Below are 23,665 nucleotides of genomic sequence, written 5' to 3'. Positions count from 1 at the left end.
GGTACGTATGCAATCTCCTGCCAAACTTTCCCGACAGCTCTTAAATATAAATCATTATTGTAGGTTTATCAACATGTATTTGTATAAAGTATATGGATTTTCTTTGCACTCTTTCAGAAATAACATTAATTGTTGTTATTTTTGTAAAAAAAAAGTTACAAACTCGCAGACCTTGGCTCTGCTAAGATGCAGCTGAGATCTTGCCTTGCAGTATCAGTAAGCGTCCAGAGAGGGGCGTCAGTAGAGGAGTAGTAGCCTATGAGAAATGGGCTGGACGAGAACTATCTTGATCGGCTGAAGCTCATGCGCTTTTACACTGTGGATTCCGTTCAGAGCGAAACACACTGACAGCATCGGCTCCTCTTTCTGTGTCTGTGCGCACACCGACAGTCAGGGTCAGCAGACACTTTCCACCGCATTGCAAAAACATCTTTTATCCAATTTCCTCGGAGGAGACGCGTTTCATCGCTGCAGACGCGCACAGCGCATGTTCCTCTAAACCAGAGTCCACCTGTGTGTATGTGTGAGTGGGAGAGATTTGTTCATTTCCAGGAACGGGGCTGTGCAACTCTTCTTCCTCACAGGACCGCGAGGAGAATCCGTCAACGTCATTTATACGGGAATAACAGCTTTGAATTTTCTACGGAGTGATTATTATGCGCGTCCTGTGCGGATTGTAAGAGAGGAACTTAGTCGCCCGTTTGCTCCAGATCCAAAGGGACAGATCTGCTCGTTCCAGCAGGGAATACTCGGGTTCGGAAGAAATTCCTGTCCATATTTGAGTACTTGGGAGAGACAGAAAGAGCGCGCACAATGCCACTTGCTCAACTGGCAGAACCATGGCCCAAAATGGAGCTGGTGCAGTTGGAGACGGAGGTGAGAGGTGGTGAAATCACAGCACTAAAATTATCTGATTTAATGTGCCCTCAGGGTTCCAATATCCGTGCCAGAGGTCCACGTGTTTGTCACGGGGAGTTCGTGAGAATCCTAGCAATCGTATAGAAATGTGAAACTTTATAATGCAATGATTGAAATCACTGAACACTGGTGCAGAGTTCTGCAGGTAGTGGCAGACTTGACTGAATGTTCTCTTGGAGCGCGAGCATGTCGCGCGCCGCGCTAAAGATGTTTTGTAACACTGGATGAAACGGTGCCTAGATCAGTGTCTTTAACAATTAAAAAAAACTGTCACTAATTTTTACTATGACTTATAACAGATATTTTCCTTAACACAGACACACAAAAACATCCAGAAACTTTCTTTACCTGGATGCATGTTTTGTATATAAGAAAATAAAATGTTATAAAGTTAGCTTGAGGTTATATAATGAAACTTAAAATCAGAAAATTGCCTAAAAATCTTTTATGCATAAAGTGGTGACACTTTATGTTGATGGTCCCTTTTGAACATTCTGTTGACTATAAGCAACTTTGCAACTAAATCTCATTGGAGTATTAGTAGACTGTCTGCTGAAAGGGATAGTTCACCCAAAAATGAAAATTCTGTCATCATTTACTCACCCATGTTGTTCCAAACCTGTATAAATTTCTTCATTCTGCTGAACACAAAGGAAGATATTTGGAAGAATGTCAGTAACCAAACAGATCTCGCCCCATATTGACTATCATAGTATTTATTTTTCCTACTATGGTAGTAAATGGGGGATGAGATCTGTTTGGTTACTGACCTTATTCCAATTATCTTCCTTTGTGTTCAGCAGAACAAACAAATTCGTACAGGTTTGGAACTACTTAAGGGTTGGTAAATGATGACAGAATTTTCTTTTTTGGGTGAACTATTCCTTTTAATATCTGATAACTATTTATTGTGTTCAGGCTTTCTACTGACTATAAGTAACTTTGCAAGTACATGTCAACTTATTCTAACCCTAACCGTACCAGTGTACTAATACTCTACTAACACTGTAGGCGCAATGTTACTAGTAAACAAAATGAGCTAAAGGGACCATCAAAATAAAGTGAAACCAAAGCTTTCTCAAAAAGGCTCCAATTTCATGAAATGACTCTGCAGCTTGTATTTTCTTTAAACTCTAGTTGAAGATCATTGATTTTCTTACGTTCTGCTCAGTGAACTGACTGTTTCTTGCCCTGCAGTTTGTTTTCTCTGGGGTACATGTGAAATGTCAAAAAAAGAATGAATAATACAGCAGTCTAACGTAATAAAAAGCACTAGTAGGAAATAGTCATTTTTTGAATCGTTAAGCACTCTTGGATTTGTGTAGCCAGACTGCTTATTTGTGTACGGGACAAAACTGTAGATATATTTGAATTTTTTTACTGCTTTAATATACATCATAGTGAATCCCACTTACAGCCACATGTTTGTACTGATCCATAGTATAAGCTGATCTCCTGTCATTCTTAGCTTTCATACAGTTTGATGTTTTTTACTTCTTCAAAAGAGTTTCACTTCCTTTTCGTTTGCAAAGATATATTCAGATATGTTGGTTTGAGGAATCATATCTTTTGATCACAGACCACTGTGTGCTGACAACTTCTAGTTAATTTCAGTGTTGTACTACAGTAAACTTTCAGGCCTTTGCATTGTACAGCACTAGAGTTTGCTCCACCAGCTTTGGCTGGAGACCAAGTTTATAACTACAGGGCAAGCAGAGACAATATGGCCTGTGACATCCATGACTAATGAGAATGGAAGAAAGATTTAGTTTCTTATCTTGCTCTTAGACTAATGCTGATCTCTTTTGAGAATTGCTATAAGAGACATGTTATTTAGTCTTTTGTTCCTGTCATTGTAATAATCTGTACAATTTTGAGCTTAAATTAACTTTCCTTCTCCCTTGCCTTCTGGTCGTTCATCCCTGTAATAGGTTCACCAATCAGGCGACAGCCAGTTTGCTGCTGAAATTCTCATTTCTTTTCAGTACTTTGAACAAAATTCATTTTGCAGAAGTGCCGGTGAAAAAGAGAGGCAGAAATGGACAGAAATGTAACTTAAATTTACTCATTTTGCAGGATTACTGTACTGATTAGAATCTTGTTACAGCATTTCAGCAAGTACCACAAGACCTTAAAAGTGCTTCCTGATGTAGATTAGACCAAGAAAGGCACAGGATGTCAAACCACTTGATTTTTTTTTTTTTTTTTAGAAAAGCTTTTCAGCTTCATCCTTGACAATTTTTACTGGCAGTTTTACATACTTGCAGTGCTTAAAGAGCCGTCAAACACGCATTGTGTGGACATACAAGATGTCGGGAAAATGTGTAGGCAGAGTCCAGATGTAACTTTTACACACCTGCCATAGGTGAGTAAATTGATCTCGATTTTTACCAGCCATGTAAATGTGTTTTGCATTATTTAAAATATATAAACTCCAGATAAACAGAAATTGCATCAGATGCAACAAAAGTGTCCATTAGTATGTCTTGTGCACAATTGGTCAGATTATCATTGTAACAGTTCAATTTAAAGGTGCTAAAGAGGATCTTTTCATCGACTGAGAAACCAAAGACTGTTGGTGAGTTTTTGAAATGAGCGCATTAGTGTTGTCAAAAGTACCGACTTCGGTACCTATCGGTAATGAAATTTTAAAAACGTGACTGTTTGAGCGCTGTTGAGCGGATTCATAAACATCTCTGATTGGCCATTGTGTTGACTTGTCATCGGATATGCCTGTGTTTGGCTACGTTTTTAAAATTTCAGTACCGACTAGGTACCGAAGTCGGTACTTTTGACAACACTAGAGCGCATGCGTAAGAACAACCCCCCTCCTTCACAGCTCATTTCGAGGGAACGCCTCCCAAAACTTGTGCACGAGTATTGGAACACGAGTGTTTACCACCGGCATTCGCTGTGTCGTGTTAGTGGATTCATTATGTCGGACTCACTGCAGGTAACTCATAATCTGCAGTTGTTATTCCTGTCTCCTGACAAGAACAAAGCATGCGCAACCTGTAGAGTGTGGAAAGTTACTGGAGCGCGCAGCCAGGGCGCTTGTCTCTCACAAGGAATGTCATGGCAGTGATTGACAAGCCAGAGAGCCAATCCGCACACGTCTCTCACAAGGAACGTCACGGCAGTGATAGACAAGCCAGAGAGCCAATCATTTACGCAATGATCGCGTAAATGATTGGCTGATGTTTTTAAGGCCCTACCTCATGCACAGATGATGTATATTAATATTATTCCTTTCAGTGCACCTTTTATCAGTTAGTAAAGACAGTTTCAAGTAATATCGCAAAAAAGTATAAAACAAAACATCCTCTTTAGCACCTTTAAAGGGGTACTTCAGCGCTGGCAAAATGGGCTTTCAATAAAACTTGGCTGCCACAATAGAAAGGTGAAAGATTTTTTGAAATCAGTGCTACCTGACTAGAAAAAGCTGTTGTCTTTCCAAATTGGGTGTTGACGTTTTCCTACCTTAGTACACTGGGCATTAGGGTTGGGAGGAAAAAATAGATTCTTCATCGGTGCATCTTGATTCTCTCTCCAACGATTCTGGATCGATTCTGAGAATATCAGAATAGATTCTGAGCTTAGTTTATTCAGATGTGCGATAACGCTGCGTGTGCTTTAGAAACACCTGGATTCTGCTTGCTTCCAATTCCTCACACACAAACACCACTCGAACCTTCCGTATAATAATCTTTCATAAAGTTCGGAAAGGTTGAAGCGAATTGCAATGACATTCGCGGGCTTCACTGCACAGGATGCGCTGTGACAGACGCGCGCTTTGTTTGATGTTGCTGTGCGCGGTCTCGCCCGTCAGTATTTTCACAGATCACATCACATATATTTAAGTAGCGTAATTTAATTAATATCATAGATGTGCCACTAGTTGACTGATTGCTTAAATGAAAAATCTTAAGTTGGGAGCAGCACTATTACTTTGTTAAGGTTTTGCTCCGAGCATCAGCTGTGTGCTCTCTGGGGTTCGGCAGTGATGTGTGCTTGTAATCATACGTACTGCACAAAGATGATTGGTAGTAGTATTATTTCAAAGCCCTGCAGCTACAATGAACCTGGAGCCTGTTCAATAAGGACTTCCATCCCTTTGTTGGTTAGATGTTGGAGAACAAAGGAAAACATTTGAGGCTGTATGCTTCTATTATAGGACAGGCTTTCAGTGAGCTCCAGGAGTCACGAGTTTTGTTCACGCTCCTTCGCCGGAAATTTATCCCTGTGAACCCAGGAGCTTCCCAGATTTGCTGAAAGTGTCTCGACGGTATATCATAGTGTATGAGGCCCTTTCTGTCCCACAGGGAGGGGTTATGTTTCACTCGGAAGAGCCAGTCTGACTGTGTCCTACGAGCCAAGTTGTTATCTTTGAACTGAGATGGATTCAAATATTAGTGTTGCTGGATTCACTTACATTGATCAGATATTCTCTGCTCTACATGCTTTCAGTTTCAGTTCTAAAAGAATATTCTAATAGAATATTAATTAAATTCAGTCAGATTTCTCCCATTTGCTTTCTTGTTCTTTCAACTTCTTCATTAATGCTACACACACAACGCCACATGCTTCCAGCATATGAGCCTCGGGAATATCCGATGCTTAAGTTGTGTGTTTCCGGTCTCAGCTGTCAGTATGTGCAGCGGTTTGAAACGTGAGAAGGCATAGCAGCGCATGATGGCCGGGAATATGGAGATGATTTGATCCGGAACTCTGAACTAAAAGTCGAATTTCTTCCTGTCATCTCTTTTTAAATCCTTGTCACCTGTGAACACCAGTCAGAGTCTTACTCTTTGAAAGTACTGAACGTTTATCTTTAATTCATCAGAGAGTTTTAATGATTCGTTTGTGGTTTCATTCTTGATTGGATTCATCTGTAATTTCTTTGTCTTCCTTTCCATTTATCTCTCTTGTGTCTTAACTTTTCTTTATCCCCATCACTCCTGCTTTCTGTTGACTTCTTTTAACAAGGGCACACGCATTCTGTCAGACCTTCGTCATTGATGTCACATTCGTTGTTGTTCAGTCCTGCTTACAATGCAGTCTTACACGCCTGTCAGGTTTGACATTGAAATAGACACAAATGTTTTGTGTATATGTCAAATGCCTGAATCATCAGCAATTCTGACTCATTTATTTCCTTCCTTTACTCAATTCTTGCCCTTTTAATTGGCTTTCTTTTTCATTGCTATCCCCAATTGCTTCGTCTCTGACATCATTCGCATATCCCAACAGCATCACCTGATCTGTAGGTTTAAGATGATATTACATAATGGGCTAGTTGCAAGTTCCTCTTGCTCTGAGTTGCAGTGTGAACTACTCCGGGACTTCAGAAGGATCTAGAAACCTTCATCTCCCACTTTCACCTGTCAGTCATATTTGTGAGTCACACGTAAGGACAGGTCTGACTTTTGATATTGGTTCCTTCAGGGCCTGAAGAAATGAAATTTGTCTCTTCACCTAGTCTAGATGTGTTTTCCTCTGTCTAATAAGGGTGCTGGAGAGTTGATATTTGACTAGACTAATATCACACTAGAGAGAAAAATCCAGCATTTGTTGTGCAAATACAGGAAGTTTGCAATATATTCAGGCATTTTCTAGTTAGTGTTTCTGTTATTAACTCTTTCCCTGCCGGCATTTACTAAAAAGTTGTCAGCCATCATTTTTGGTTGAATGTTTGATGAACACATTAGCTTACTTGTGCGTAAGCAACTTCCATCCACTCTTTCTGGTTTACGCTCTTCTTCTTCCTGGATCCGGAGATGGTATGCTATTTCAGATTGCCGGAAAACTTGTCAGTGGTGGGGAAGCGTTGTGTCATAAATGACAGAAGATCTTGTCAGTGGCAGGAAAGAGTTAATGTTCTGTATACAAGTAAAGCCAACCACTGCTGAGAAAGGGAAAGAAAAATAAAATCCTTCATCAGTGGACTGTAAAACACTGTAGGTTTTCTTAAAACCTGTTGTTCTCAATTAGTTTTACTTTTCATGTAAACATCAAGTGGTGACCCAACTCACAAAGGTCAAAACAAAAATGTCTTTAAAATCAAACATTAAAATGCATTAATGGTACCCCGAACCATTAAAATGACAGGCTGAATAGGAAAATTGGCATTTCTGAAGGTCTCTTGAAATTAGTTTTCATGCTCTTGATAGCTGTTAAGTCACCCATAAAGCACATTGTGCTCTACAAAAAAACATTTATCCTCGCAAGAGAACTTTTATTAGGGCCCGAGCACCGATGGTGTGAGGACCCTATTGTAATTGCTCAGCCAATTATTCTTCTTCTACAAAATGAATCGCATTTTTGAGGGCCTAAACGTTAAAAACTCATGAAACTTTGCACACGCGTCAGAAGTGGTGAAAATTTACATCTGGTATAGTGTTGTCAAAAGTACCGACTTTGGTACCTAGTCGGTACTGAAATTTTAAAAACGTGACGCTTTGAGCGCTGTTGAGTGGATTCGTAAACATCTCTGATTGGCCGTTGTTTTCACGGCTCATCGGATATGTCTGTGATAGGCTTCAATGATCAACGCTGTAAAAACGTTGTAAATAGTCATCAATTAATCTCTTCACTAAGCGCTTACACAGATACACACGGGAGCGTTTGAAAGCAGGCATCTATCGCGGATCGGTCCACTGTTAGACGCCTGCTTTCAATCGCTCGCGCTCCCACTTTCAAAACGCTTTCAAATTCGAACACTTCCGTGTGCTTTCAAATGCTCCCACGTGTTGATCATTGTAGCCAATCACAGGCATATCCGATGAGCGCGTCAACACAATGGCCAATCAGATATGTTTATGAATCCGCTCAACAGCGCTCAAACTGTCACGTTTTTAAAATTTCAGTACCGATAGGTACCGAAGTCGCTACTTTTGACAACACTAATCTGATATGGGTTTCAGAATTAGGTGTGGCAAAATGGCTCGATAGCGCCACCTACAAAATTTCAATTAAGCGCCCTTCGTGCTACGTTTCACGTACATTTATGAAATTCGGTAGACAGATGTAATGGCCCAATACCTACAAAATACCTGGGTGCAAAGTTTGTCAACCCAAAAGGAAGTGAGATATTTTGAATTTTCTCTACAAAATTTTGCCAGTTTTTGCCATTTCCACATGTTGTACTTTAACAAACTCCTCCTAGAGCTTTTATCAGATCAATCAATGTAATATTTGGTCAGTCTAATCTAAAGGCCTTTGTGACATTAAATTGCGAAGATCTAGAGTTTTCGCTAAAGGGTGGCGGCCTGGCAAAGTTCGATGTTTCGCCTTGAAACAGGAAGTTGTTGTAACTTGGGCATACGATGTTGGATCTGCCCCAAACTTCACATGTTTTATTAGAGTCCTGACCTGAAGACATCTATATGGCAATATTCAGTTACAGTCATAGCGCCACCTGGGGGCAACAGGAAATGACATGTTTTACACTGTGATTAACTCCTCATAGACATTTAATAACAACATCATATATGGTCAATCTAATCTTAAGGCCTTAGTGACATTTAATGTCAAAGATCTTGAGTTTTCGTTGAAGGGTGTGTCCATGGTGACCTGACAAATGTTTCGCCATGAATGATGAAGCTGTTGTAACTCAAACATACAATGTCTGATCTGCTCCAAACTTCACATGTGTGATAAGAGTCCTGGCCTAAAGACCAAATGCCAATATTCAGTTAGTCATAGCGCCACCTGCTGGCAACAGGAAATGGTATACTTTACGCTTTAGTTCACTCTCAGAAAAACATAATATGCCATGATGTACCAAACATACTAGAAATATGTTAAATCATGAAACACTTGGCTAAGTGCCAATGTATATGATTAAAGCCAAGAAACAGGAAGTTCTTTTACTCGCTTGCATCCATGTCACCCACTGTTCACTGTTTTCCTGATGCCAACGGGTGGTGGTTAGCCCAGGTGCGAGGGCCCTTTCATTGCCCTTTCATCGCTCTCTCTCTGTTCTCTCCTGTAGGGCTGGGCAATAAACAATATCATATCGAAATTGCAATGAAATTTATGTCGATAACGATAAGCAGCAGAAATAAACATGACAACAGCATTCTATTCTATCCCCCAACCCTAAATCTACTAGTGTTGTGATGATACTGGAATTTCTAACTTCGATACGATACCTTGAAAAGTACTGATATTCGATACCATTTTTGATACCATGGGGAAAAACGCTGCATATACTGTCATATAGATATTTTTAATATTATTTATTTTTTTGTCCATCCATTGAAAGTCTAGCCAATCAAAAATTTCTTCTGAAGAGATCGCTTTATATGATAAAGCTTTTAAACTTTTTTTTTTCATATAAAATGTAAATCAATTACCATTACAATTATCTTACAAATATTTGCTAACTCAATGTATTTGTTTTTTTAATGGGGTAATTTTGCTGCAAAAGCTTACACATAGCACAAGGAAGCTTGATTTCAAATGGTTTCAGATATTTTATACATATCAAAATATTGATATTTTTGACAACACAACCTACCCATCACAGAAAACTTTCAGAACTTTTAGATTTTCAAAAAAACATCACTTAGTATAATTTAAAAGCTGTTTTCTTCATGGAGACCAAAAAATGTCCCCAACAAGGATTATGGATATTGGCATCTTTGTAGAAACATTTTGTCCCCATAACGTAGGGTATACTTGAACCACACACACACACTTCCTCCCACCTCTCAGGAACAGTTTGGTCCCAATTACTCACATTCTATTTCTGTAACAGGGTCTCATTATGAGAGAGTTGATGTTAATTTTTTTGTAGACGGCTCTTTTATCACTTTCATTTGCATCGTGTTTTCAGGAAAAGAGTTTTAGGGTCACATGTGACCCGCGGCCCTGATCAAGAGGCTGTTATGTTGTTTTTATTTTAGTGCATTTCACATGCACTCAATCTCCTTGATCTCTCTCTGTGCGTGTGTGTATGTTTGTTGTTCATTATGTGAATAATAGTTTCATAATAATAATAAAAATAATAGTGTGTTTGTTTTTCTAGAAAACCGGAAGTTGCACTGAAGTTTCAGTTCTATTCTGTTTGTCCTTTTAACCTCCTGAGTTAGTGTACTGAAAGGAAACACATAATTAAGACATGCACACATCACACAAGTGATATTTTGTTTCCATTTTTTTTTGTTTTTTTTTTGTGTATCTCTCTGACCTTTCATAAGGAAATTAGGTACACATTTCTCTCTTTCATTCTCTTTTGAAGAGAGAGCTGCTATCAAACACAATCTATCATATGTACGTCTTACACTGTATAAAGATTTCAATAAGCTGGATTCAGCAATGTGTTGTTAAATGTGTGCATTAATTAAGCACAACTCATATTTCCTTATCAGTTTCATTACAGATATCTGGTGTTCACAGATCACTTTGACACAGTCCGTTAATGATTTATGTAAGCACATATCAGTTCTTGTATGAGCTGAGTTATGTAAGCCAAAGTGTGTTATTTCTCTGCCGCTAACATCATTAAACAAAATTGCAAATGTAATGGCTGTCTTGAAACCCATCTTCTATTATTTGGTTGATAGTCTTGCCCCAAACTCACGCCATTGGCCGATGTGCTCAGCGTTTTGATACAACCTAAGTTTTTACCTTTTCTAATGAGTAAACCTTAATAATTGATAATTTATATTGTTTTTGCATTTAAGCTTAAGTACTTTAACATTAAAAAATGACACACTTCATCATTAAGCGAGCTGAATACTGCCTTATTGACTTAAGTTATTTGGAGCCATTTTTGTCTTTTTTTCTCTTAATTTTGGTTATTTAGGTTTATTCATCCCCATTTTGTATAATATTTGTTGTTGTTCTTTAAAAAAAAAAGTCTGTAGATGACCAGAGGTCTTACTACACAATTTAGAGATGATGTCTTAAGGTCTTTGCAGTTACCACAGAAACCTCTTTTCTCAGACCTCTTGTATTTGTCATCAAAAGTGACACTGACGGTAAACCACTTTTCTAAGACAAGTCTTAACTTTCACTCGAGTGAATCGATCTGAAGTCAGCATAAATAAACCGACCTCTGACTTTGCATGTGACGAATCCTTGATCTTTGTCTGTTTTTCGTTTTTCTATGAGCAGCCAGAATTGTTTTCTTTCTTCCTCCAATTCTTTTTATTTTTGTCTCCTTCATTTCCTTCTCTTCTCGCTCAAGGTTCTGTTTTAAATGAAATTGAAAGCAATCGCCTGTGTAGGATGTGATTGTGTTTTTCTGCCGGTTCATGAGAGAATTCACCACGGGGACTGCAGAAATCAGTCGACCATGCTGGTAATTCTGCATCAGAAAATGAATAAACAGTACTTACACACATTCTCTCTCTGTCTTTATGTATGTACATCGTTTGTTTGCGAGTTATAGAGACTGACAGTACTCAATTGTGCTTTAATAAATGAATAAACTGTTCATGTTTATCTAAGATCAACTGGCCAGGTAAATTCTCCTAGGGGGGGAAATGGCCATGAGGAAGACTTGTCTACATGTTTTTACCGTATTTACATCTATTTTACATGTGTTTTGATTCTTGGTGGTTTGTTCACATCTCATCTGACAGTTTTTATTAATGGGACTCAATGTTGGTCGTCCATCATTAGATACAGTTCTCAGATGTAGACGTACTCAGTCTTTTTCCTGGTCCTCTGTAAGCCTTTTTACACGGTCCTTAAACCTGAATCTGTTTAAACCCTGGGATAAAGCCTGTTTTAGTCCTGGCTAAAATTTTGCAGTTGAAACAATGCAGTGCTAGATTTTTACTGCAAGTAGCATACAGTCAACCAATCATAAACTGTCTCTGAGCTTACCTTCATTAAATATTCATGCAATTACTTTATACTGTCTTGCTATGTATTTACAGTAACACTTTACAATAAGGTCCCATTAGTTAACTTTAATTAAAGGGTTAGTTCACACAGAAATGAAAATTCTGTCATTAATTTCTCACCCTCATGTCATTCCAAACCCGTAAGACTTTCGTTCATCTTCGGAACACAAATGAAGATCTTTTTGATAAAATCTGAGAGCTTTCTGTCCCTTCATAGACAGCTACGCAACTGACACTTTGATGCTTCAAAAAGTTCATTAAGAGATTGTAAAACTAATCCATATGAGCAGCTTAGTCCAAATTTTCTGAAGAGACTCGATCGCTTTATATAATAAACAGATTGAATTTAGGCTTTTATTCACTTATAAGCATTCATCAACTCTCACATCAGTTGTGGTAAACAGAAGCTCAAGCATGTTTGCTTGACATGTGAGAACCAATGAGGTTCATTCTTGTGTGTTACACCGCACATTTGAGCTTCTGGAAGAGTTTTGTTCTCACGTGTCATTTAGGTTTGCCTGAGCTTCTGTTTATGTTCGCTGATCAGTGTATTTTAAGATATGTCAGTGCAAGTTGCTTTCAGTTAAGACCGTACAAACATGCATTTTAATCTTCAACTATTCTTAATCCTTATCTGTGAAACTGGCCAATGATGTTGGAAGGGGGAGGGGAAATTAATGTTTTTGATTTAAAGATTACAAGGGCCCATGAATACACAAACAATGCAGTTATATTATGAACTTATGCTGTATTGATTCTACAGTACCATCTCTATAATCATTAAGCACACAAAATAAATAGTGTAATAAATGTAAATTTCTTTTATTAGTGCTGTACAGTGAAATATCTGTATTATAGAATTGCATCTGAAGATCCATCTTGTGGGCAGAACAGATGTTCAAGCACATTCACAGAAAGATTGTGTGTATATTAGTGTATCTAAGCAGCCAATCCTGTATAAATGCCCCGGGACTCGGGAGCCACTGATTATGTCATGTAGACATAACACGCATTTATGATTTTGACACCAAAGCTGTGAGCCTTCAAGTACATGCGTGCACACTCATGTTTTGATAACTAGTGCTAATATTCTAAAATATGTCCAAATTATTACTGCATATACATGTATAAATAAATCTTTTTCTGTTCCTCTTTCAGAATGGACAGAGCACCACTGAAGATGGAGTCACTGCAGCTGTTAAGGTAGGACCCAGCTGACCACATACGCAAATGCAGTTGATCAGGGCGGTTATAACACTTTTATTTTTCCTCAAAAACATCTAGAAGAACTTCATATTCTCCAGCGATTCCAGTGTCTAAAACATGTCCCTTTTTTTTTATGTTACTTTTGTTGATCCATCTTTAATTTCTGGGCTTAACTATGCAGGCGGAGAACCAGAACCACTACTTTTCAGGAAATGGAAAAAACAATATTTTTTGTTTTAAATTTAATGAAATCAATGTGAAGTTGAGTTGATATTGTGTCTTTGTATGTGGTCAGAAACTTGAATTATTAACATTTTATCAAAATGTTTTGTCCACCATTAGAATGGCCACATCTGAGACACTAAGGTCATCGCATTACATTTTCATCAACTTAACAGGGTATAAAGTTTATTGTAGTTATGTGGAACAAAAGGGGAAGTACTACACACAGGCTATTATTATAACAGTATTTGCTATGCATATGACTCGATGACAAATGCTAGATTAAAGGCCTGGATATATTTACAGTGAAGTTCTTCTCTTAGGGGTGAAAAGTTTGAAAAACATGACAAACGGTAGACTGTTAGCGAACATCCCAATGTTGTCCGCGCTGCTGAGAGCGACGTTTTGATGGATATGTAAATGTGCTATGCGCTTTCCTTTCAGTAACAAAATAATCACACAACAGAAATGACAGCAGTGAGAAAATGCTGTACTTATTCAAACAACCAGTTATTGTTTACCCTTACATTGCAAACAAGCAGAGACAGTCCAAAATGTGTGCGGCACTTCATTCACGATTGAGGCGAGGTGGAGTTACGACGTTTTATCGTCAGTTTGAGGATCCAATGGAGTTACGAGCTTTAGTCACATGCTTTTTTTAAATGCCTTTGATTGGTTGAATATTTGCAAAACCTGCAGACAGATGTAAAGCGTAACCAATAGCAATGATTTATGTAAAAATAAAAATTACATGAAGTGAAAATAAAGAGATGCCAGGTTTCTGCCTGACAGCGACAATAAATATAAAATCCCTTTTTCACAAATCAATTTTGTCTTGATCAGATGAAATGAGGAGATTCATAGGGAAATGTTTGAGCCAATTGAGTGCCACGTTTGAGACCTCACAGCCGCTTCTGTCTCACAGGAGTTTCTGGGGTATATTGGCAGGTTTCTGAATCAATCAATGGAACAAGTGCAGAAAGAAATCAGTCTAGAGTTCTGGCTCAAAGACTCAGAGGCCTCTTTGTGTGTCTGAAGGGTTTGAATTACTCACAGCCCATCTGTTCCAGGGTTCATCTTGACTTTTTGCAGTCTGTCTATCTTACAGTATGGGGAAAGCCTCTCTCTCCCTCATGAATCCCTATTTGTTGTGTTTTCATGTGTAACATGAGCCTGAAGTGATGGATGGACAGAGAGACAGCCTGTCTCCTCCCACAGCATGTGCTTTTCTCTGTCTTTCTGAACAGTGAGCTCACCAAAGAACTGCAGTGAAGCTCAGTCAAGGTCCTGTAATGGTTTATTCCCCAGAGTCTGCAGCTGGATATTTTTGGGCCTTTAATTTAGTCTGTCCAAAGAGAAAATGACCTCATTTGGGCAATAGTTTCACTATTCTTTAGCTGTGAAATAAATTATTTTGTGAATGTTATTCAGATACATTGCAATGCATAGCATTTTAATTAGTCAAGACTATAGTCAATCAACTACTGATTAATTATTGATTATGTGAATAATCAATCTGCATTTGTTTGAATGTGACACTGTAATACTTGTTGTGTTTCCTGATGTTTTTGACCGTAATTGCATAATGATAATTTGTTTGTTGAATTATTATGATGAAGTTAGGATGTCTATATTGCACAGCTTGAAATGCTCCATTTCCAGGGTGGTTTGACTAAAAACAATGGGGGGAAAAAACAAACTTAAAGGCTTGGTTCACCCAAAAATGAAATTTCTGTCATTAATTACTCACCTTCAACCCGTAAGACCTACGTTCATCTTCGGAACACAAATTACGATTTTTTTTATTTTTTTTATATATATATCTTATTATTCTTGATCCCCCATTGAAAGCAACGTAATTACCACATTCAAAGTCACAAAGTCAAGAAAAGAAGTAAAGACATTGTTAAAATAGTCAACGTGACTACAGTGGTTCAATTTAATGTTATGAAGCTACGAGAATGCATGCGTGTGATGCCGACACAGGAGCTGGCCAATAATGAGTCTGCCTTCTGAAATTAAAGTTTTTGCTACGCTCTGCTATGCTCTTTACGTCCAGCGCTTCCAGGTTCTACGTCAGGATGCTGTCTCATTATTGGCTGGCTCCTGCGTCAGCATCACACGCATGTGTCGTGCTGCTCCCGTGAACAGCTTCGGCCAATACTGAGCCGCCGTTCTGACGTAGAACCTGGAACCGCTGGATGTAAAGAGTGTAGCACCGAGTGACACCGAACAGAAGATATTGTTGAATAAAGTCGTTATTTTTGTTTTCGTTTTTGCGTACAAAAAGTATTCTTGTAGCTACATAACATTAAGGTTGAACCACTGCAGTCACGTCGACTATTTTAACGCTGTCTTTAATACCTTTCTGGACTTTGAAAGTGTTGGTTAAGTTGCTGTCTACTGAGAAGTCAGCTATTGGATTTCATCAAAAATATCTTAATTTGTGTTTCGAAGATGAACGAAGGTCTTACTGGTGTGGAACGACATGAGGATGAGTAATTAATGACAGAATTTTCATTTTTGGGTGAACTAACCCTTTAAGGGCAACAATTCATTGTGTTCGGTCTCCCTCTTCTGTCCCTCTCAACCAGTTTACAGCAAAGATGGCACAAAGGATTCTGAAATTAAGAAAACAGACAAAAAACAATCAATAAAAAGCAAATATTTTTAAATTAAAAGTAATTATTATTTGCATCCACATTATTCATTTCACTCATTTTATAATGAAACAAATGGGGAATTTTGAAACACTGCTGAAATGGTGACTAACATAAAAACAACCCTGGGAGCATCTGTGAGTTTTACAGTTTTCACTGTTCAGTCTGTTGCCCAGAACGAGATCACACAAAACTTGTTAAATGAAGTGATTAAAAGAAACTCAACAACGAAACATCATAACTATAGGCTATAACGTACCAAATCAGATCAAACACATTTAAACATCCTGCATGACCTTACAAGTTCTCGTCGTCATTTCCTCACATTAATGCTAGCATGTGGCACAAAACATGCTGAGAAATATATCGTGACCACAAATTAATAATTCATTCCCTTGATTTAGTAAATCTTGTCCACATTGTACTATTTTGTTTACTTGGTTTGATTTAAATAAGGCAGCAAATTATTGTAATTTACGACGTAGTCACGATTTAGTAAAATGGAACTATATGGAACTATTTAAAAAATAGTATGCACAATTTAGCAAACGAATGAGAGAATGAATTCTAGCGTGCACAATTTAACGTTACTTAAAATGAGGAAACGAAAACCTGCTCATATAACGTTATTGTTAATTTGTGGCTGCAAAATAACAAATATTAAACCGAAAAGATCACGATTTAAGTAACCAAATTCAAGGTTTTAACCGTATATATGTAAAACGTAAAGTTAAAAATATATTGCTAACGTTTTACTAAGCTAACTTATTAAGGAACACTCCACACTTTTTTTGAAAATGGGCTAATTTTCCTACTCCCCTTGGAGTAAAAAGTTGAGTTTTACTGTTTTTGAATCCATTCAGCCGATCTCCGGGTCTGACGGTACAACTTTTAGCATAGTTCATTGAATCTGATTAGACCATTAGCATCTCGTTCAAATGACCAAAGAGTTTCAATAGTTTTCCTATTTAAAACTTGACTCTTCTGTAGTTACATCTAAGACCAGCGGAAAATGAAAAGTTGCGATTTTCTAGGCCGATATGGAACTATACTCTCATTCCGGCCTAATAATCAAGGAACTTTGCTGCTGTACCTTGGGTGCAGCAGGTGCAATGATATTACGCAGCGTCTCTCACAAATGTCTCCATTGTTGCAAGGCACGCTCCCTGTGCAAGCAGGGGCTCACAGCCGCTGCGTAATAATACTATTGCACCTGCTGCACTCATGGTACGGCAGCAAAGTTCCTTGATTATTACGCCGGAATGAGAGTATAGTTCCTAGCCATATCGGCCTAGAAAATCACAAATTTTCATTTTCCGTCAGTCTTAGTACACAATGTAACTACAGAAGAGTCGAGTTTTAAATAGGAAAAATATTGAAACTCTTTTTTTGAGCGAGATGCTAACGGTCTAATCAGATTCAATGAACTATGCTAAGCTATGCTAAAAGTGGTACCGCCAGACCCGGAGATCGGCTGAATGGATTAAAAAAACGGTAAAACTCAACTGTTTAACTCTAGGGGAGTTGGAAAATAAGCCTATTTTCAAAAAAAGTGGAATGTTCCTTTTCGAACACTCTAAACTTCAAATGTACAGAATTAAGTGATGACAACACAATCATCGAATGAAATTACGCTTGCTAAATAAATTAAATAAAAAAAATCTGTAATATAATGCAGTTTCTGTTGCTTACCTGTCGATAGCAGATGGAATGGAGTTTAGAGAAGCCCTCCATGATTGCGGGGTTTTTTCTTTCCACGCATTCAAGTACTTTATTAGTTTGTGTACATATGCCAGAGGATCATAAGTCAGATTTACTTGTCTGTTGGATGTCTAATATTTGTTCCATCATTTTTTTTTTTTTTCTCATTTTCACATTACAGTAATGAGAATGAGATATTTTTATTATTATGGTGATGAGAATTTGGGGTTGTCTGTAGTATTGTCACAGTTTAATGTTCAAAATATGTCTCATTTCTTTTGATTTAGGCGTGACATTTGACCTGGACATGTTTTCAAATGCTGGAACAGAACTAGTGCGGCACATAGCAGACACACTGATAACAGGCTGAGCCCGTGATTCATGAGGCCATTACTGCTGGCCGATCCACCAGCTCACGATCTGTCACTGGTCCCTATGATACATGCTGATTGGTTGTTGTTGTGGGAACACTTAGCATAAATCGCACAAGTTTTTATTTTATTTAATGTCAGCAAAGAGTCGTTGGTGAGGGTCATTCAATTGGTGATAAACTTAGATGTGATCAATGGTTGTCATAAATACAGAGAAGTCAATCCGTTTGGAAGGACAGGGTCGGCAAAGAATCCAGCTATGGATTGCAGCTAATCTGAAGCAAAACAAGCCCAGATGCATTATATCAGAATGAATTCTTCAAAAGCCCTTGGCTAATATCACTTGTCCCTGTTTGCTGATTTTGAATTGGGATGTGTGGATAAATGGATGGATTTCTGCCTTGTCTTTAGTCTCTCTATGCAGTTATTTTGAAGCATCCTTTTCCTTTTTATTAGGGAACATCGTGCCTAGGTCTATTAGAATGGTTGAAGTGTGGGAACGAGTGTTGAATGGATGAATGTAGGAGATCAATTATAAAAAAAGAACAGAAACAGCTAATTAGGTAAAGTCTGTTGCCCTTTATTTCACTCTCACTGAATATTTTTTTTCTCCCCAGTGCTTTGATATTATTTGGCCTTGTTAAAGCTGAAGTGTGTATTTTTTCAGTGTTAAAATACTTTCTTCTCTCCCAGTTTAATGTGTGTAGACCTATATCAAACAATAAAAAACGTTGCTATGTTTGTTCCTGACCAGCCCGACACAGCAAAACATAATGTACTTCACACATAATGGTGGAAACATAATGTACTTCAGCTTTAAATTTTTCAGTTTTCAATATGAAATGATCAAAAGCAGTTTAATCATTGTAATGAATAATAAATATATTCAGACATAGTATGTTTTCAAGATGCCCATCTTGACACGGATCTAGACCCTATCTTCAGCTGTAGGACCCAGGCTTCAGGATCGATATTGTACATGAATGTTGCTAATAATACTCCTCCCCAGAGAGAGCAGGCAGGAATAAATAGCTGCTTGTCCAGGAATCTGTCAGCCTGGGTCTTTAGTTGAGCAGAGTCAAGCGTAACATGTCAGAGCCTCAAGAGACAGTTTTGGGTGATAAGAACAGAGAATTTAATGAGACCTTATCATCTCTATTTCATGTAGTTTTTCAATTTCTCACTTTCATCCCACTTTCCTGCTTTAGCTTCTTGTCATCTATTGCTCATCATCCTCTCTAACTGTCCATCTTTTTCCATGTTTCATGTTCATGTTTCCCCACTGTGTCAGAAATTAAAGATGCACTGTTATTTTTTTTTTTATTTTATCCTGACTGATTTGGCAGTTTTCTTGGTAAATGTTTTTATAAGTACTTTTTAAGTCCTTATTTTAATACTTTTTAATGAGAGAAACATTACTTAAGTGCACCTGTAGCTTTTTTTATTATTATTATTATTATTTGATGGTGGCATTATTTGATCTCTGGATTTTTTTTGCAGTTTGTTTATTTTATAAACACTTTTTTTGCAGTGTTTATAAAATAAACTATTTTTATTTTATGAGGATTATTTTTAAATTATTTGTAAGTTTCAACTGTTACAGCTTTATATAGAGTCTTGATGATATGTCATCTTGTGTATTAATATTATTATTATTATTTTTATTTTTTTGTCTTAGCCCAAGTTCATTTCTGACCCTGGCTTGACATTTTGTGAAACATACATCAGATATGAAAGCCAAATTGGCTACAGTGCTTTTCCTCTGAACCGAGTGCACATAGAGCTCCAGACCTTGCATCAGTATCCAGTGTGAGCCTTAGCATAAATTGGCTGTGGTGACTGTCAGATCTCATCTTCACATAAGGTGAGCCTCCTCTGCCCCAAGTGTTTTTTGTTTTTGTTTTTTGGCAGGTTAGGCGGTTCCTGAATATTATGCTATTCTTAATCTTGCAGAACTTGTATTGCAATAGTTTGATGAGTTTTACTCAAGCCATTTGATTCTGTGATTCTGTAATTTGATTCCATAGCCAAGTAATTCTTACTAATAAATAAAATACTAGTAAATAAATAGTAATACTATGAAAGAAAGTAATTTTACATTAAGTTATTAGTTTTACTAACAGAATGAAAAGCCTTAACCTAAAGACCTAAATCAGTAAAAAATAACTGATCTGAGTTATATTTAAAAAAAAACAAAACATTATACTATAAACGGCACAAAATATAAGATTTAATTGATTCAGACTGACAAAAAAATTCTGTCCGTGTAAACAGATGAGTCATTCCAATAAATTATTTAAGGTTTTGACACCTACGTCATTTTTCCCAAGCACATGCTGTACATATTGGCTCCATTAATTCATCATTCTGAAGTAAAGTGGAAGTGGAAAATGGTCGTCTTCCATTAGCTTGAAAGTAGTCAATTTAATGGCAATGACTCTGACTTTTACAGTGTATAGAAGTGTGATCATTTGAGCAGAAGATTTATATATAAGATTTTACATCAGCTAATCTGATGAATCTTTATTAATTTCTTGTAATTAGTGAATTATGTTGGGGGGGGCTGAATTTTTTCCATTATTTGTACCCCCTTGTCAAAACATGATCGAACTTCTGTGATAATTTTGTTTAAGGGTGGTTCCTCGTGCCTGGATCTTCTCCGTGTCCTCCCTTGTTTCCTCTCTTCTCTGGCCAAAATAATCATGCTGATAGCACCAAATATCTAGCATGCGCTCCAAAACCTGCTAAGATTCTGATTTGTTTTTGGTTATCTTATCAGAAGAATTTACCAGGATTTGTTTAACGAGGTGCAAATCAGGGCTCTGATTAAAAGGACTGCCTGATGGCCTGAGGACAGCGTGAATGACTCTCGGGCCAGTTGATGGACCTGCCACCTGCCTGATCGGGCCAGTGCTGCATCATGATGAGAGTTTGTCATTTGCATGTGTTTTTAAGGCTTGCCATTCAAGAGCAAGAAGATGTTAAAAAGAACTTAATTTGGTTCTCGCACGCTATGTGGGAAGTTTTGTGTGCGCAACACACATCCAAAGCACATGTTCAGAAAGTCGCTTTTTAGACAGCTCACAAATACTGAATTGAGTACTCTTTCTCGTCTTCTTGTAATTGAATGGACAAATTCACACCGAATTATGTCAAAATTCCGTCTTGGTGAGTGTCCTCATAAACGCAGCCGGTTATGTCTTAAACATCTGAACATAAACAGTTGAGAAATAAATTGCATGTGTAACACTAAATTCGGTCCAGGCATTTGGTCTTAAAGTGACAGCAGCCTAATATTCCTGAGGCTGTCTGTGTCATTGATGTTAATCAAACAACAAAGGGCAAAGAAAAAAATCATCACTCACTGCTCTTGACTGAATAACTTCTGTAACATTAATAAGCAGGGTTTGAAATTAAATGTTTCCTGCATCAGCCAGTTTGGTTACTAAATTAAGTTACCAGCCATTCAGGACTTCTGCTAGCCAAAACAAAAATATCAGAAATAAACCAGATTATCAAAGTCATAGTTTAGATTTAAATATATTTTTTATTAAATCTGGCTCTCAATGTGCGGACCTCTTTACACGTTGTTTTGCTAATGTTTAAGGCTCCTGTTAAGGGAAGGGCTCTGATAGTGATGCCATGCAAAATAATAGAACATAATTTATGAATCATAACCCGTCAAATTGGCTAGTGTGTTGATATGCGTTACCCGCCACAGTGGATTTTCACCCACATTTGGCGGGTTTAATTGTTTAATTTATAGTGTCTATGCTTATTCTATGCTTAGTCTATGCTATTCTTATAAAGTCTATGCAGTATTATTTTACATTTGATTACTTTATTCAATTTCTGTACCTGAAAACTACTGTTGGACCTACCTGAAAATCCTGACAGGGCCAGTAGAAAAAATCATTAGCATTGAGCCTTGCAAGGTATCTCATTTTTTCCGCTTTCATCTTCAGCGGTCCAGTGATAAAAGACAGACCCTCTTCTCAGTCATCACTCCGATTTTTAAACATTTCTGCTAGTGACTTGTGCCAATTTAAGGAGTCATTTCCAAAGCCATTGCAGAGATTGGAACAGGATCAAAGGCACATGTGAAAATTGAAAGCGAAAAATTGGTCCTGTATGAGACAGTTCAGCTCTAGAGAGCAGCAGAAGTACTAAACTACGAGTCAATTCCATATGATGGATGTATTAAGCTTCTCATCTGGCCTTGTGGTACAGTTCAGTCCTCTTGGCTACCCTTTCTGTGAGTGTATTTGCTGAAGTTTGTTTAAAAGAGTCCAAGCTGTTCTGTCTTCTGTTCTGTTTCTCTTAGAACTGAGGTTTCCAAGAGCAGGAACGCCCCTCTGGGAGAAGTCGAATCATTTCTTCTGTCTATAAAGAGCTGTCAACTTCTGCTCGTTCTTTAGAGAGCCAGGAGAACAGGAAACAATAAGCAGGAAATTGTTCCAGAAAAGAAAAAGAAATAATGTTATAAAATCTCTTTTCAAGGTAATTCAGGAAATATGTCACCTGTTGTCTTCGTTTTTAAATTTGTTTCGATGTAATATAATATCATTTTGTTGATCAGCATGCAGAGACTGTTTGGTGCTTATTGGAAAACAAATTTGCCAAATTATTTAACTATAAAAAATGAGTGTAAATAATACAAAATGATTATTATTTACACTAATTTTTATATAAAATAAAAGATTATTAAATAAAATAAAAGATTATGCCAACCTGCTTCTACACCCCCAGGTATTTTAATTATGTTTTCTTTATTATAATATCAGGAAAATTGTATCAATCTGGCATAACTTAACTTTATACTCCCCAAAAAATATAAAAAATAATTTCAATTCAATAATTAAAAACAAGTAATTGTTCTATTTTTACTGCATTTTTATTATTTTTGTTGCATAAATGTAGATGGGCTAATAAAATGATTATTACATCATTAGTCCATGTAGGCTAATAGTCTATTTAGACTCTTGAATCTTTATTAGTTCTTCCTCAAATTCCTTCACATATAGTCCTTTCATTTCACTGGATTTTAGAGTCCCATGACATTTTGTCATTCGGTTGTGTTTGCTTGCTCCATAATTGATGTCCTGTTTGTTAGAAAATGTTGTTAAATTGATGAATGTTGCCCCTGTTGTGTGTTTACTGTGTACCGCTTTGCTGACTATATTGACCTTGTTGTCATGGTGTTTTATAATCGGCATGGCAACAGCATGAGGTTTCGATGCATTAAAAAGAGAGGGAGAGAGAAACAAGCATGTTGAAACATTGCAGCTTATTGTCAGTTGTCAGAGTTAGAGTAAAAGGTTTTTAATGAACGCATATTCATAAATACTGACTATTGGCACTAATGAGAGCGAATGGAGCCTTGCCATAAAAATTGTTTGTGTGTGTGAGAAAGAGAGGTGTTTGTGTTAACGTGAGAGAGGTTGATGGATGTAGAAGCGCTCCGTTATAATAAACAAGCACAATGTGCACCATGATAAAAACAATCATTTATAGTATAATCATTTTCAAACTCTTACAATATGTTTGCCAGCTAAAGGCAATCCAATGTAATGCAATGCAGCCTCAGTGAAGTGAAATCATTTGTCTAGCAAAGTATGGCTGACTTGTTCATGTGGTTGTTGAAAATATATCGGGTCCCTCAAGATGTCTGGCTTTTGTTTACTGCCGAACCTTGCCTAAACACCGTGCCTCTATGGAGACTCTTTAA

The 23,665-nt window shown here is 37.4% G+C and overlaps 1 protein-coding gene across 4 annotated transcripts in view; it reads left to right on the top strand.

The window, feature by feature from the left end:
- Positions 1-328: 328 nt before the first annotated feature.
- rps6ka1 (ribosomal protein S6 kinase a, polypeptide 1) overlaps positions 329-23,665 on the top strand; it is a 75,608-nt gene continuing 52,271 nt past the window's right edge. For 3 of the 4 annotated variants that reach the window (XM_067368504.1, XM_067368503.1, XM_067368502.1), the window contains exons 1-2: positions 329-876; positions 12,936-12,980. In XM_067368504.1, the coding sequence (XP_067224605.1) occupies positions 814-876; positions 12,936-12,980 (108 nt within the window). In that variant the 5' untranslated portion in view covers positions 329-813. The remainder of the gene's footprint in view (positions 877-12,935; positions 12,981-23,665) is intronic. The other variant, XM_067368505.1, reaches the window with a different exon arrangement.

The sequence above is a fragment of the Chanodichthys erythropterus genome, chromosome 18 (assembly GCF_024489055.1).
Source record: "Chanodichthys erythropterus isolate Z2021 chromosome 18, ASM2448905v1, whole genome shotgun sequence".
Taxonomy (NCBI): Eukaryota; Metazoa; Chordata; class Actinopteri; order Cypriniformes; family Xenocyprididae; genus Chanodichthys; species Chanodichthys erythropterus.
The sequence above is the reverse complement of the archived record's forward strand: the minus strand, read 5'-3'. Positions and strand labels throughout refer to the sequence as shown.